The following is a 15,715-nucleotide window of genomic DNA, read 5'->3' as shown; positions in this document are numbered from 1 at the left end:
GTATGCATGGGTTTCCTCTGGGTGCTCCAGTTTCCTCCCACAGTCCTACTATACTACAGTGACCAGGGATGTACAGACTAGGTGGATTAGCCATGGGAAATGTAGGGTTATGGGGATGTGGTGGGTTTGGGTGGGATGATGTTTGGAGGGCCAGTGTGGACTTGATGGGCTGAATGGCCTGCTTCCACACTGTAGAGATTCTAAGATTCTACTCTACCTGACATTGCTCACACCTCCTCATCAGTTACCCAGCACAACTCCCACACCCCTTAACAAAGTTCACCACTACTGCACCCTATAATGTTCACACCCCTTATCTACCCTCCTAACAAAGGCACACCCCAATCCCAACAGTCCCCAGTTGCCTGCACTTCCACCAATGATCATACACATGATATGGTTCATCCTGCTCAGCGGCCTTTGCAATATTACTACCACACTCTGGCAATGGCCCACTCCCATTACTGACAATGCTCAAACGCTCAACAGTGCTTACCCCCGGCAATGTTCAATCCCACCACAAATACTTAGCAATTATACTTCGTAAATATCAGGAAGAGTTTGAGCTAACACAGTCTTCGTCAAGAACAATTAGAGATGTTCAATAAATACTGCACTTGCTAGCAACACATCTTGTGAACCCTTTGAAAGATAATGTGGGATTTCGGCTGAGGTATAATCTGTAAAACTCCTCCAAAAATATCCAGGAATAAAGGTGAATTTTTCAAATCAACCTGTCCATTGCTTGAGCAAGCTAATTGTTTACTTTATGATGTTGTTTGTACTAATTCTGCTGCTGTGCGCTAATTCCAAGCAGTAATGAACTTTATACTTCAGAAGAGGAACATTCAGCCTACTTTCTGTAGAGTATTTCAGACCCTCGCAACCAAAAATTGAACTCAATTCCCAGGTCAAAATTTGTCTCAATCAGTCGGCGGGGTTGCCTGCAGTGGTTTCTTATCCAAATATACTAATCGACGAAATGCCTAAAGAGTGAGAATCCCCTTCACGTTGTAAGGCGCAGGTTTTGTGTGGCTGGGACTGGCTCCACCTCTCCAGTGGGCCCGAGCGGCAGTGACCAGCTCCGCAAAGCAGTGATCGTCTCCGGCAAGGGGCTGGGGGATGTGGAGAATAGCAACTGGTACAAATGGGTGAAGGATAATCTGAATCAGGTCGGTATAGCGAGTTTATTCCACGGAGAACAGTCGGTTCTTGGTTAGAAATATTGCATGAGACACACGGGAAGATCCTGCATTCTGCTGGCGGACTGCGCTTCCGCTGGCATGTCTTTTGTTCAAATGTGCTCCTATAGTCGAACCCGAGACTCAGATTTATTCATTCTCTTTCGTTGTAACCTGGATTTACATAGGCCAAGCTTGTCTTTGATGTGACTGGGGAATGCCACTGATAATCGTGGTCATAGCGACTGATAGACAGTGCCGCTCAAAGACCACATTTTTTGAGGGATTATTTACATAGGCCATCTTGCACTTCTGCTCGACATCCAGATTTTGCCGGAATAGTTCTGGAATTTCATTAAGTGCTCCAGGATAACCCTGACAAATTCTCCCCCAGAAGGTTAAAATGTCTCCGTTTTCATGTGATTTCTTTTTTGTTACATTTAAACAGGGTCTTTGAGGGATAATCAGTGTGAATGTTCTTCTTCCTATAAAACATCGGTCACGACGCGCAGTCGACCTGCATCCTGCTCGCTACTGCCTCCGGGATATCTCTGGGTAAGTTATCTCTACCTGGTAGATACCGTTGGTTTTGTTGCTGTAGCCATCTCAATGATCCATGACTTGCCAAATATCACTGGACATATTCTGAAAGATGTCATCATTTGACCTCCTAGTCAACTCCTTCCATCCATCATAAAACACTACCTTCCCATGGTTTTTGTAATGCATCCTCCAGTTCTGACTTGTAATTCTTGACATCTTAACTTATGCACAACTTTTTAAAAATTCATTCTTAGAATGTAGGCATTGGTAGATAGGCCAGTATTTATTGCCCATCCCTAATTTCCTAGAGCCCGTGAAGTGTCAGGCACATTGTTGTGGATCTGGAATCATAAGAGGCCAGCCTAGGTAATGATGGGTTTCCTTCACTGATGGACATTAGTGAACCAGATGGTGTTTTCTCAACAAGTAACAACAGTTTCATGGTCATCATTAGACTCTCAATCCAGATTTTTTGTTGACTTAAAATTCAATATCTGAATGTCTAGATTACTAGCCTAGCAATAATGCCCTTAAGTCACCTCCTCCCCTTAGCAATACTTTTATGGATTTTGCGCATTTGAAATTTTTATTCTAAAGGTTTTCTGACATGCACATGTTGTAATCTCTTTCTCTGAGGGTGTCACAGAGTAGTACTCAATGACAAAGTGAAAGTGTGTTTTTGATTAAGGCCTGTGTCTGGAAATGTTGTTTAATTCCTTGGCTTTTCAATGCTTTGCTGACAGTAAGTGAAAACAGTGCATTTCCTTTGTATTTTATGGGATATAACTTGTGATGTATTGTTTTCCATAAAGTGAACCATATACCTGTATGTGACAGAGAAAGGTATTTGATGTGAAAAACATGAAACAAAAAAAATTAAACACAGCAGCTGCCATGCAGTGTCCCCATTGTCGGTGTCTCACAGGTAATGACAGTTTCTGAAATGTTGGTGAATATAATCATATTGCAGAGGACTACGCCATTGTAGTAACAATACATAAATCATATTGACAGGTTCTGATGAAGTAAAAAAGAAGAAACTATACATGGCTTAGCAGAAAGAGTTTAAGATAATTGGCAAAAGAAGAGAATGAAGGAGCATGTTTCTATGGGCTGGAATGCATACCTAAAGAAGTAGTAGAAACAAACTTCAGTAGTCAATATACTGCATCGAAACAGACTCTTGCATTCAATTTGTCCATACTGACCAGATTTCCTAAATAAATCTAGTCCCATTTGCTAGCAATTGACCCATATCCCTCTAAACCCTTCCTATTCATATGCCCATCAATATGCCTTTTAAATTTTTTAATTGTACCAGCCTCCACCCATTTATTGGAAGCTCACTCCATACTCGAACCACCTTTCAAATGAAAAAGTTGCCCTTTAGTTCCCTTTTAAATCTTTCCCCTCTCTCTCTTTAAACCTATACCCTCTAGTTTTGGACTCCCCCATCCCAGGGAGAAGACCTTGTCTATTTACCCTATTCATGTCCTTCACGATTTTATAAAGCTCTGTTCGGTCACCCCTCAGCCTCTGATGCTCCAGGGAAAATCGCCCCAGTCTGTTCAGCCTGTCCCTATAACTCAAACCCTTCAACTCTGGCAACATGCTTGCAAATCTTTACTGAACCCATTCAAGTTTCACAACAACCTTGCTATAGCAGTGAGACCAGAATTGAATGCAGTATTCCAAAAGTGGCCTAACCAATGTCCTATACGGCCACAACATGACCTCCCAACTCTTATAAACAATGCTTTGACCAATAAAGGTAAGTATAGCAAATGCCTTCCTTCACTATCCTATCTACCCTGTGACATTTTTCTGTATTCATTGTGGGATATGGGCATTGCCAGCTGGCCAGAATTTCTTGCCCATCCCTAGTTGTTCTTGAGGAGGTGGTGGTGAGCTGCCTTCTTAGACTGCTGCAGTCCTCCAGTTGTAGGTTGACCCACAGTGCTATTAGGGAGGGAATTCTAGAATTGTGACCAGCAACAGTAAAGGAATGACAATATATTTCCAAGTCAGGATGGTGAGTAGCTTGGAGGGGAACTTGAAGGTAGTGGTGCTCCCTTATGTCTGGTGCCCTTGTCCTTCTAGTTGGAAGTGGTCGTGTGCTTGGACGGTGCTGACTGAGGACTTTTGGTGAATTTCTGCAGTGCATTTTGTAGATAGTACACACTGCTGCTATTGAATGGCAGTGGTGGAGGGAGTGGATGTCTGTGGATGTTGTGCCAGTCAAGAGGGCTGCTTTGTCCTGGATGATGTCAAGCTTCCTGGGTGTTGTTGGAGCTGCATTCATCCAGGTAAGTGGGGAGTATTCCATCACACTCCTGACTTATGCTTGTAGATAGTGGGCAAGCTTTGAGGAATCAAGAGGTGAGTACTCGCAGCAGTATTCGCAGCTTCTGGACTGCTCTTGTAGCCATTGTGTTTATGTGGTGAGTCCAGTTGAGTTTCTGGTGATAACCCCTAGGATGTTGATAGTGGGAGATTCAGTGATAGTAACACCATTGAATGTCAAGGGATGGTGGTTAGATTGTCTCTTATCAGTGATGGTCATAGCCTGGCATTTGTGTGGTGCGAATGTCACTTGCCCAAGCCTGGATATTGTCCAGATTTTGTTGCATGTGAACATGGATTGTTGTAGTAGCTGAGGCATCAAGAATGGTGCTGAACATTGTGCAATTGTCAGCAAACATCTCCACTTTTTGACGTTATGATGAAGGGAAGGTCATTGGTGAAGCAGCTGAAGATGGTTGGGCCTTGGACACTCTCCTGAGGAACTCCTGCAGAGATGTCCTGGAGCTGACATGACTGACCTCCAACAACCATTACCATCTTCCTACGTGTCAGGTATGACTGCAACCACTGGAGAGTTTGCCCCCGATACCCATTGATTCCACTTTTGCTAGGGCTCTGTGATGTCACACTCGGTCGAATGCAGCCTTGATGTCAAGGGCTGTCACTCTCACCTCCCGTCTGGAATTCAGCTGTTTTGTCCATGTTTGAACCAAGGCTGTAATGAGGTCAGGAGTTGAGTAGCCCTGGCGGAACCCAAACTGGGCATCACTGAGCAGATTATTGCTGAGCAGATGCTGCTTGATAGCACTGTTGATGACACCTTCCATCACTTTACTGATGATTGAAAGTAGACTAATGGGGACGGTAATTGGCTGGGTTGGATTTGTCCTCCTTTTTGTGTACAGTGACATACTTGGGCAATTTTCCACATTGTTGGGTAGATACCAGTGTTGAAACTGTGCTGGAACAGCTCATCTAGGGGAGCGGCAAGTTCTGGAGCACAAGTCTTCAGTACTATTGCTGGAATGTTGTGAGGACCCACAGCCTTTGCAGTATCCAGTGTCTGCAACCATTTCTCGATATCATGTGGAGTGAATCGAATTGGCTGAAGACTGGTATCTGTAATGCTGGGGACCACTGGAGGAGGCCGAGATGGATCATCTGTTCAGCACTTCTGGCTGAAGATTGCTGCAAATGCTTCAGCCTTTTGCACTGATGTGCTGGGTTCTTCCATTATTGAGGATGGAGCTATTTGTGGAGTCTAGTCCTTCAGTGAGTTGCTTAATAGTCCACCACCATTCATGCCTGGATGTGGCAGGACTGCAGAGCTTATTTCTGATCTGTTGGTTGTGGGTCACTGAGCTCTGTCTATCACTTGCTGCTTTCACTGTTTGGCGTGCAAGTTCTCCCGTTGATGGCTTCACCAGATTAATACCACATCTTCAGGTATGCCTGGTGCTGCTCCTGGCATGCCCTTCTGCACTCTCCGTTGAGCCAAAATTGATCCCCTGGCTTGATGGTAATGGTTGAGTGCGGGTAATGCCAGGCCATGAGACTTCTGATTGTGTTGGAGTGCAGTTCGGCTGCTGTTGATGGTCCACAAACACCTCTGGATGCCCTGTCTTGAGTTGCTAGATCTCTGTGAAGTCTGTCCCATTTAGCACAGTGATAGTGCTATACAACACGACGGAGGTTATTCTCTATGTGAAGGCGAGACTTCGCTTCCACAAGGACTGTGTAATGGTCACTCTTAGCAATACTGTCATGGACAGATGCAACTGCCCCTGGCAGATTAGTAAGGATGAGGTCAAGCATGTTTTTCCCTGTTGTTGGTTCCGTGCCCACCTGCCGCTGACCCAGTCTAGCAGCCATGTCCTTTAGGACCCGAGCGGCTCAATCAGTAGTACTGCTACCAAGCCACTCTGTGTGGTGGATATTGAAATCCCCCACCCAGAGTACATTTTGTGCCCTTGCCATCCTCAGTGCCTCCTCTAAGTGTTGTTCAACTTTGAGGGGTATTGATTCATCATTGAGGGAGCATGGCATATGGTAATCAGCAGGAAGTTTTCTTGCCCATGTCTGTGAGACAGCTCTCCCAATTTTTGCACTAACCCCCAGATGTTAGTGAGGAGGACTTTGCAGGGTTTACAGGGCCATTTCTGCCGTTGTCTTTTCCTAGGTCAATGCCAGTTGATCTGGCCGGTTTAATTTCATTGAGACTTTATAGCGATTGGTACAACTGACTGGCTTGCTAGGCCACTTCTGAGGACAATTGATAGTCAACCACATTGCCATGGTTCTGGAGTCACATGTAGGTTTGATCAGGTAAGGGTGGCAGGTTTCTTTCCCTGAAGGGCATTAGTGAACTAGATGGGTTTTTCCGACATTGGGTAATGATTTCATGGTGATCAGTAAATTCTTAATTCCAGACTTTTAAAAAAATTATTGCGTTCAAATTCTACCACCTGCCATGGTGGGATTCGCACCCAATCCCCAGAACGTTAGCTGGGTTTCTGGATTAATAGTCCAGTGATAATACCACTAGACAATCGCCTATCTGACTCACTTTCAAGGAAATATGAGTCTTCATTCCAAGGTCTCTTCATTCAACAACACTCCCTTACCATTAAGTGCATATGTCCTGCCCTGATTTGCCTTTCCAAAATGCAACACCTCACATTTATCTAAATTAAACTCAAACTGCCACTCTTGGCCTGTTGGTCCATCTGGTCAAGATCCCGTTGTCCTCTGAGGTAACCTTCGTTGTCCACTACACCTCTAATTTTGGCGTAATCTGCAAACCTACTAATCATATTAAATCACATCCAGATTAGTTATATAAATGATGAAAAGCAGTGGACCCAGCACGATTCTTGTGGCACACCGCTGGTCACGTGCCTGCAGTCTGAAAAGCTACCCTCCTCCACCACCCTCTGCTTTCTTTCTTTGAGCCAGTTCCATATCCAAATGGTTAACTGTGTTCCATGTACTCTAACCTTGCTAACAGTCTACCATGAAATTTGTCAAATGCCTTGCTCATGTCCACCTCTCTGTCCTCATCAATTCAGATAAACTGTTAAAAGAGTGCATTTGAAAAGGAAAAGCAAGGCTGAAGGGAAAGAGAAAGGAAGTGTATCTAATTGGGTAGTTCATTCAAAGAGCTAATATTAGTACGATTGGTCAAATGGCCTGCTTCTATTATTCCATTCGCATAAATTCTAATTTTTTTGCACTTCTCAGGACGAATTGTTGGGGGCCTACAGTTTTCTGGACTGTTTGCATTAGCATCACTACCTTTACCAAAAGTATTTAACCCCAACAACCACCTATGAAAGTAAGGCATTTGAAAGATCTTCCTGAAACACCAAAAAAAGTGCATCTCCCCTCATTAACTTTAATCTTTAAGGTAAATTAAACAATGAGTTTTAATAGTTTACAGTCGTGTTTACCAATGTCTTTGTTATGTAGTTATGATGCAGTCATTTCATTCGTGATATCCGTAACAGTTGTTTGCTATCCCTTGACACACACCAAAGAAACATAATTGTTTAATCAGATTGCAGTTCATACTTCTTCAGTTCACTCTTAAAAACATTTTTTGCAGATTCCAGATTTTCAGCGCTTGCTTCAAAACATGCCAGACCCTTGTAAGTGATTTTTGAAAGCTGACATTGCAGTTAATGATGAAATTATTTTTAATTGCATAATATGGTCTGTTTATTAAATCCACAAGTGATTTTCAGTTACAGCTAGAAAAACAATATGGCTTCCTTTTATGCAAAAAACACTGCAGTGTGATGAACAGACTGTTATGATTGGACACAGTTCTGGTGCTGCTGCAGCTATGAGGTATGAGTTTACAAAAGGACAATAAATGGGGTTTGAGTTCACAGAACAGTGATAATTCCATCCCCCTATTCCCAATTCCTCCGCCTCCACCGCATCTGCTCACCCTCCTGCAAAAATTCCAACCCCTATTCCCAATTCCTCCGCCTCCACTGCATCTGCTCCCACGATAAGACATTCCACTCCCGCACATCCCAGATGTCCAAGTTCTTTAAGGACCGCAACTTTCCCCCCACAGTGATCGAGAACGCCCTTGACCGCGTCGCCCGTATTTTCCGCAACACATCCCTCACACCCCGCCCCCGCCACAACCGCCCTAAGAGGATCCCCCTCGTTCTCACACACCACCCTACCAACCTCCGGATACAACGCATCATCCTCCGACACTTTCGCCATTTACAATTCGACCCCACCACCCAAGACATTTTTCCATCCCCACCCCTGTCTGCTTTCCGGAGAGACCACTCTCTCCGTGACTCCCTTGTTCGCTCCACACTGCCCTCCAACTCCACCACACCCGGCACCTTCCCCTGCAACCGCAGGAAATGCTATACTTGCCCCCACACCTCCTCCCTCACCCCTATCCCAGGCCTCAAGATGACATTCCACGTTAAGCAGAGGTTCACCTGCACATCTGCCAATGTGGTATACTGCATCCACTGTACCCGGTGCGGCTTCCTCTACATTGGGGAAACCAAGCGGAGGCTTGGAGACCGCTTTGCAGAACACCTCCGCTCAGTTCGCAACAAACAACTGCACCTCCCAGTCGCAAACCATTTCCACTCCCCCTCCCATTCTCTAGATGACATGTCCGTCATGGGCCTCTTGCACTGCCACAATGATGCCACCCGAAGGTTGCAGGAACAGCAACTCATATTCCGCCTGGGAACCCTGCAGCCTAATGGTATCAATGTGGACTTCACCAGTTTCAAAATCTCCCCTTCCCCCACTGCATCCCTAAACCAGCCCAGTTCGACCCCTCCCCCCACTGCACCACACAACCAGCCCAGCTCTTCCCCCCCACCCACTGCATCCCAAAACCAGTCCAACCTGTCTCTGCCTCCCTAACCGGTTCTTCCTCTCACCCATCCCTTCCTCCCACCCCAAGCCGCACCCCCATCTACCTACTATCCTCATCCCATCTCCTTGACCTGTCCGTCTTCCCTGGACTGACCTATCCCCTCCCTACCTCCCCACCTATACTCTCTCCACCTATCTTCTTTACTCTCCATCTTCGGTCCGCCTCCCCCTCTCTCCCTATTTATTCCAGTTCCCGCTCCCCGTCCCCCTCTCTGATGAAGGGTCCAGGCCCGAAACGTCAGCTTTTGTGCTCCTGAGATGCTGCTTGGCCTGCTGTGTTCATCCAGCCTCACATTTTATTAACTTTAATGCAGTCGCTTTTCAAAAATTCAAAGGTTATTGTATCAATTTTTCACAGGGCAGAAAGTGGCAACCAAAAGTAATAGTCTATCGTCCTGTTATTGTGAAAATGAGGAGATATTAATTTTGCAATATAGAGGCTTTTAATTTTAGAGATGGTGGAACAGTACACTTGAATTTGATATATATTTCTGTTTTTAAGTAGAGTTACAATGTTCATATTCTGAATCTAAATTTACTGTATATATGAATGTCGTGGTCACTTTCAAGTAGCTGTTAACGTAACATCTGGTGAAGTAAATAGCTTTTTAACTTTTATTCATCTGACCTAAATATCTCCTTTTTGTTGCATGTTGTTTTATGCCTGCTCCTGTGAAGTACTTTGGAACAAAAACTTTATAAATATAAAATATAAAGTGCAATATGCATCTGACGTAGTGGAATGTTTGAATTACAACATGCAATACTTGTGCATTGTAAGAATCCATCCCTTTTTTAAACATTACCCTAAATAGAAATTTCTGTGTTTTTAAACTAATGAACTAAAGGAATATCATAGGACACTTTGCTAATTATGTTTTACATATATATTTGTTTTAGATATGCTGAAACACACAGAGTATATGGTATTATATTGGTGTCTGCATATACATCTGATCTTGGAGATGCAAATGAACAAGAAAGTGGTAAATACTTCCTTTCCTTCTCATTTTCATCCATTCACTGTTCCACATAACAATAAAGCTAATTAATATTAGCATGATTTTCCTTGAGACATCAAAAATAACAGCATATAGCTGCCATATCCTGACATGCTGCCTTTCGCTAAATAACTGCCACAGTGTTTTCCTAAAACAATGATCAGTTTGCCTGAATAATTCTCACTGTGTTTTGAAGTATTTTTCTGAACATGCTTAGAAATATGCCTGAGAAATATGATTGATTGCTATGTCAGTGCAAAACCTTACTTGCTTTCAATGTGAAAATTTCATAATTATTGAAGTGTTCTGGCATACATTATCATGAACGTGTTTCTCTGATTCTTCTCGAAACAGGAGGGAGGTAAGTGAGTTTGTCATAGCAAAGTGGTTGACTCTTAATGCCCTCTAGGTAATTATGGGCCAAGCCAGTGATGTCCACATTTGTGACTTAATATATAATAAAAAAGGCTTGCAATGACTTTACTACTGAGCTGGAATTGGAGGGTGGAAGGATTTGGAGGAGTACCTACTAGCATCTGCCTCATGTCAAGGACACATGGAGAAGATGTTGGTCAATCTTACATGGCTGAGCATATAGCAGTCTAAATTTCTTCAGTGAGGGCATGACATTCAACTTCATTATGATGGTGGGCTCAGGACCCTTTAGTAACATTTTGTAATCTGTCAGACTTTTCTTACAGATCTGCTACTTCAGAATGCCTGAGGGTAATCCAACCATTCTTTGAGAAGATAACAAAGTGTGTAGCTGGATGAACACAGCAGGCCAAGCAGCATCTCAGGAGCACAAAAGCTGACGTTTCGGGCCTAGACCCTTCATCAGAGAGTGCAGCCACTCAGATGAAACAAGTACAGAATGCAGCAGAGAGTAGAGGTTTTGCAGGCTTAGGAAGAATAGCAGCTGGCACTCAGTCTCCAGTGGGAGAAGGATAGGTCATTATTTACCAAGTAGGCACAGAGTTCTGGAGCTGAACTGCATCTATAGATTTTGTACATTTGGAGTGGAAATAGGCCATTTGGCCCATTGAGCCTGCTCCATCATTTAATAAGATCACTGGGTAACAGGAAGTTCAGAATTGTACAAGATTAGAAGAAAAGGCCTGTGAAGCTGTCAGAAATAGCAGTAATCTTGAAGATAGGGAGGTTAATAGACTACAACAAAGGCAGACCAAGAAACTCTTGAGGAAAGGGGCAACAAATAGAGAATGCAAAAGGAACTGGACTGTAAAAGCTTTTATAGGTACACAGAAAAGAAATGTGCATTTAAGAAAAATGTGAGCCCATTACTGGCAGAAGCAGAAGAATTTATAATGGGGAATAATGAAACAACAGAGATTACATTGTACCTGTTTTTATTGAAGACTATGCAAGGAATCTCCCAGAAATAGAGATTCATGTGACTAGGGAGAATGAGAAATTGAATGAAAAATTTGATTTAGTAAAAATATTGTATTTGAGAAATTAATGAAGATGCGAGTTGGTAAATCTCCAGGACCTGATGATCTGGTTCCTAGAGTATTGAAGGGGGTTGCTATAGAAATAGTCATTGGTGATTATTTTGTAACATTTCTATAGATTCTACAATGATTCTGCCAGTTAGATATTTGAAAATGTTGCCTCATTATTTAAGAAAGGAGCAGGAACGAAAACAGAGAGCTATAGCAGGGTCAGACTTATTTCAGGAAAACTGCTAGAAGAATGGGGAATGGTGTTTGACAAAATTGGGGCTGTTTGAAGATGTTATTAGTAAAATTGATAAAGGAGAGCTGACGGATGTGGCATACTTCCCGCTGCCTTGGGAAAGCAACCAACATAATCAAACACCCCTCCCACCCCGGTTATATTCTCCCACTCTATTCTGTTGGGAAAAAGATACATATTCATATATACATACTTGAATACATAATCAAACAGATTCCAGAATAGCTTCTTCCCCTCTATTATCAGACTTTTGAACAGACCTCTGAAGTGTTAATTTTGATCTCTCTCTTTGCACCTTCCCTGTGGTTGCAAAACTGTATTCTGCACTGTTCTGCTACCCTGATGCACTTTGTATGGCATGATCTGTCTGTATAGCATGCAAACCAACACTTTTCACTGTGTCTTGGTACAACAATAAATCAAACAAGGAAACCAAAGAACACTTTTAATAAAGTCCATAAAGGAGACTGGTGAGAAAAATTTAAAGCACACGGTATGGGGAAATGTACTGACATGAATTAATGATTGGCTAACAGACAGAAAACCGAGAGTGGAAATAAATGGGTCACTTTCAAGTTGACTGCAAGTATTAGTTCTTGGATCCCAGATGTTCACAATATACAATTTGCATTTGGGGACCAATTATAATATTTTCAGGGTGGGTGATACAAAGGTAAGCAGGAATGTATGTTGTGATCGATATGTAATATCACTTCATGGGATTTGGACAGGCTTATTAAATGGGCAAGAAAATGGAAACATAATGTGGAAAAAATGTGAGGTTACCCACTCCAGTCGTATGAACGGATGTGCAGAGTATTTCTCAAATGTTAAGAGGTTGGAAAATGTAAATGGATAAAAGGAATTTAGGTGTCATTGTCGATAATTCACTGAAGGTTAATAGGCAGGTGCAACAAGATATTAGTAAGGCTAATAGATTGTCTCACGAAAATAAAACAAAAAAACTGTGGATGCTGAAGATCTGAAACAAAAACAGAAATTGCTGGTATAACTCAGCAAGTTTTGTGGGAAGAAAGCAGAGTTAGCATTTCAACTCTGATGACTCTTCTTTAGACCTGCAGAGTTTCACCAGCAATTTCTGCTTTTGTTGAAGGACTGTCTCCCTTTAATGCAAGAGGAAGTGAGTACAGGATTAGTGAAGTCTTATTTTAATTATATGGGAGCTTGTTAAGACTGCACATGGAGCATTTTGTGCAGTTTTGGTCTCCTTATCTGAAGAAAAATATTACTGTCCTGGCAGAAGTGCAACAAAGGTTCACCAGATTTGTTCCCGAGATGGTAGTACAGTACCATGAAGGGAGATTGGGCAAAAATGAGCCTGTATTTATGAGAGTGTCAAAGAATGAGTGATTATCTCATTGTAAATTAAGAAAAGGTTAAAGGGTTGATGCAGGTCAGAAGTCTCCCATGGTTGTGGAGTCTAGTACAAAGGGGCATAATTTAAAAACAAGGGGATGACACTTATGTCTGGGATAAGGATAATTTCTTTCATTCAAAAGGTTGTGAATCATTGGAATTCTCTACTACAGAGTGCTCTGGAAGCTCAGTTCAGTCTTTGAGTATGTTTAAGGTAGAGAATGAAAGTTATCTACTTACCAGTGGCATATACCAATAGGGATGGATGTTTGTAAAAAAAAAGTGGTGTTTGAGCAGCAATGATTACACTGAGTGGCTTGGGGAAGCTCAGTGGTCTGAATGACCTGCTCCTGTTCCCATGTATCTGCTGCCATGACCTTCTAACCAGAAGTAATCATGGTTTGGGAAGGAGCCTTTATGAATTTCTGCAGTATATCTTGTAGGTGGTATACATTGCTGCAGCTGTTGCTAAGTACCACTGGAGGAAGGAATGTGGTGCCAAAAGCCAGCGGCTGTGCCGTGGGTGGCATCAATCTTCTTGAAAGTTGATAGCGCTGTATTCATCTAGACAAGTAGAGTCTATTCCATCACACTCCTGACTCATGCTTTGCAGATGGTGAATCGACTTTACGGAGTCCAGAAGTGAGTTACTCGCTGCAGGATTCCAAACCTCTGTTCTGTTCTTGTAACCACAATATTGACATGGCTAATCCAGTTGGATTTCTGGTCAATGATAGCCCTGTACAATGTTGATAGCAGGGATTCAGTGACAGTTAATGACACTGAATTGTTAGATTTTCTCACTGGAGGTGATTAATATGCCCGCTTTATTTAGAACCCATGGTTTTACAAAGTTCCATGTCAAATGGTCTACACCCTTCCCTTGTAAGCTCCAGAATTACTGTGAGGGCCCTCACTCCAGGGCTCTTAGTCCCCTTCTATTGCTTGTGATCCCACCCTTCTCTTTGGAATTTCCTACCATCATTCTGATCATTCCCTCAGTGAGCCAGCACAATGAATCCCAATTCCTGCCCATTTTCCCCAGGACTCCATGGACTCCCACCACAGCACCCTGATTACCTGCCTTAGCATGCATATAGTACCTGGAAAATGGGTACATGTGCTTAATGACAATAAAAGGACATTGTAAATTGAAAAGGATATTGTAATGGCAGAGATTTCCATCCATATGCTATTTACATTGTTGTGTCAAGTTCAAATGATCAGGGGCAGCCTGCTTAAAGGTCATACAGAAAGTTGATGGATAGTAAAGGCAAAGAAGAGGGACAAAGGTTGAGCAAGTGAAATGACCATATTCCCATCAGAAAATCAAAAGGTGGTTTCATTTCAAAATGCAAAAAAACAATTTTTAAAGACTTTTTTTCATTGATTTTCTACTTTTCAACAAAATGCATGAAGTTTTCAGCTTTGATTTTCTATTAATGTAAGAATTGACATGTACAGAAATCAAATTTAAATTTATTTTTCTTTTCTCAGGATATTTCTGCAGCCCATGGCAATGGGAGAAGATCAAAAATAATTGTAACCATATTGTTCAGTTTGGTTCAACTGATGACCCCTTCCTCCCCTGGCCTGAACAGCAAGAAGTAGCAGATGGACTTCATGTAGAATTGCACCAATTCACAAACCGAGGGCACTTTCAGGATGAAAAGTTTCCTGAATTAATATCTGTTGTTCGCAAGATGATGAAAGCACTTTTATAGTCAGAAAGCTTTTCATTCATGGATTGATTATAGATTGTTTTTATTTTTTCTTAAACGCATGTGTTAAAATTATGACGAAGCTCATGGTTTTGCTGCAAAAAATACATGGCTTGGTGTTCAGAATAACTAATTACATTGTTGATAATGATAATAAAATACATTAATCTACAACGTAATAATATGTGCTGCTTGTCCTATCACATCAAATCAAATGAACAACCCTTAACCTGTGCAAGAGAAGGTATTGCACTTGGGAAATCTGAAAGAAAAGCTCAGCAAGACTGGTAACATGTGTGGCAAAATAATCAGATTATTCTTTCAGCTTGATAACCTGTTGTCAAAACCAGGGAGTGCTAAGAGGTGTAACTTTAGTTCAGCCAGTCAGGGAAAGTCAGGAGGTGAGGGAAGGACGTGGAAGGCACAAGAGTTTAGATGATAAAGGGGGTAATAGTGAAAGTGAAAAAAAGATGGTAATTTACAAATTATATGTCTTGGGATGCCAAAAATGTTAATAGCAGAATCACCACCAACAACGGCAGCCAAGACAAGAATTAAGATCTAAACTTGTTGAACACAATGTTGAGTCCAGTGGGTTAAGATTTCAGTAGAAAGATGGAGTTGTTCCTCATACTTTAAACTTAATTGGACCAATGTAGGAGACCTGAAGTTGTGTTGTCCTTGGTCCATTGCATTACAGATTATAAAGTTTTAACTAACAAACCAGTATTAAACTAGGGTTGGCAGTGAATTTGGCTAATTATCCATCCCCCCTGCCCCCAGAGTTGTATTCTTTTTGTGAACTTACTCCAGTTTTGTCATGTGATTCAGGAGGTACTTACATTGATGTTGTGAAAACTGCTGGCCATATCTAAGCACCAGCTGCTGTTGTGAGGGTTTTCAAGGTAATTTAGCAGTGTTATATGTGGAAAGTATCAAGGGT

General features: G+C 42.3%; 1 protein-coding gene across 1 annotated transcript; it reads left to right on the top strand.

Moving 5' to 3' along the window:
• The first annotated feature begins 843 nt into the window (after positions 1–843).
• Positions 844–14,927, top strand: rbbp9 (retinoblastoma binding protein 9). Its single transcript, XM_048536706.2, has 7 exons — positions 844–1,172; positions 1,630–1,736; positions 7,269–7,434; positions 7,633–7,675; positions 7,772–7,877; positions 9,855–9,940; positions 14,549–14,927. The coding sequence occupies exons 3-7, from the start codon at positions 7,357–7,359 to the stop codon at positions 14,773–14,775; spliced, it is 540 nt and encodes a 179-aa protein (XP_048392663.1). The 5' UTR covers positions 844–1,172; positions 1,630–1,736; positions 7,269–7,356; the 3' UTR covers positions 14,776–14,927.
• The last annotated feature ends 788 nt before the right edge of the window (positions 14,928–15,715 follow it).

The sequence above is a fragment of the Stegostoma tigrinum genome, chromosome 9 (genome assembly GCF_030684315.1).
Source record: "Stegostoma tigrinum isolate sSteTig4 chromosome 9, sSteTig4.hap1, whole genome shotgun sequence".
In the NCBI taxonomy this organism is placed as follows: domain Eukaryota; kingdom Metazoa; phylum Chordata; class Chondrichthyes; order Orectolobiformes; family Stegostomatidae; genus Stegostoma; species Stegostoma tigrinum.
The sequence above is the reverse complement of the archived record's forward strand: the minus strand, read 5'-3'. Positions and strand labels throughout refer to the sequence as shown.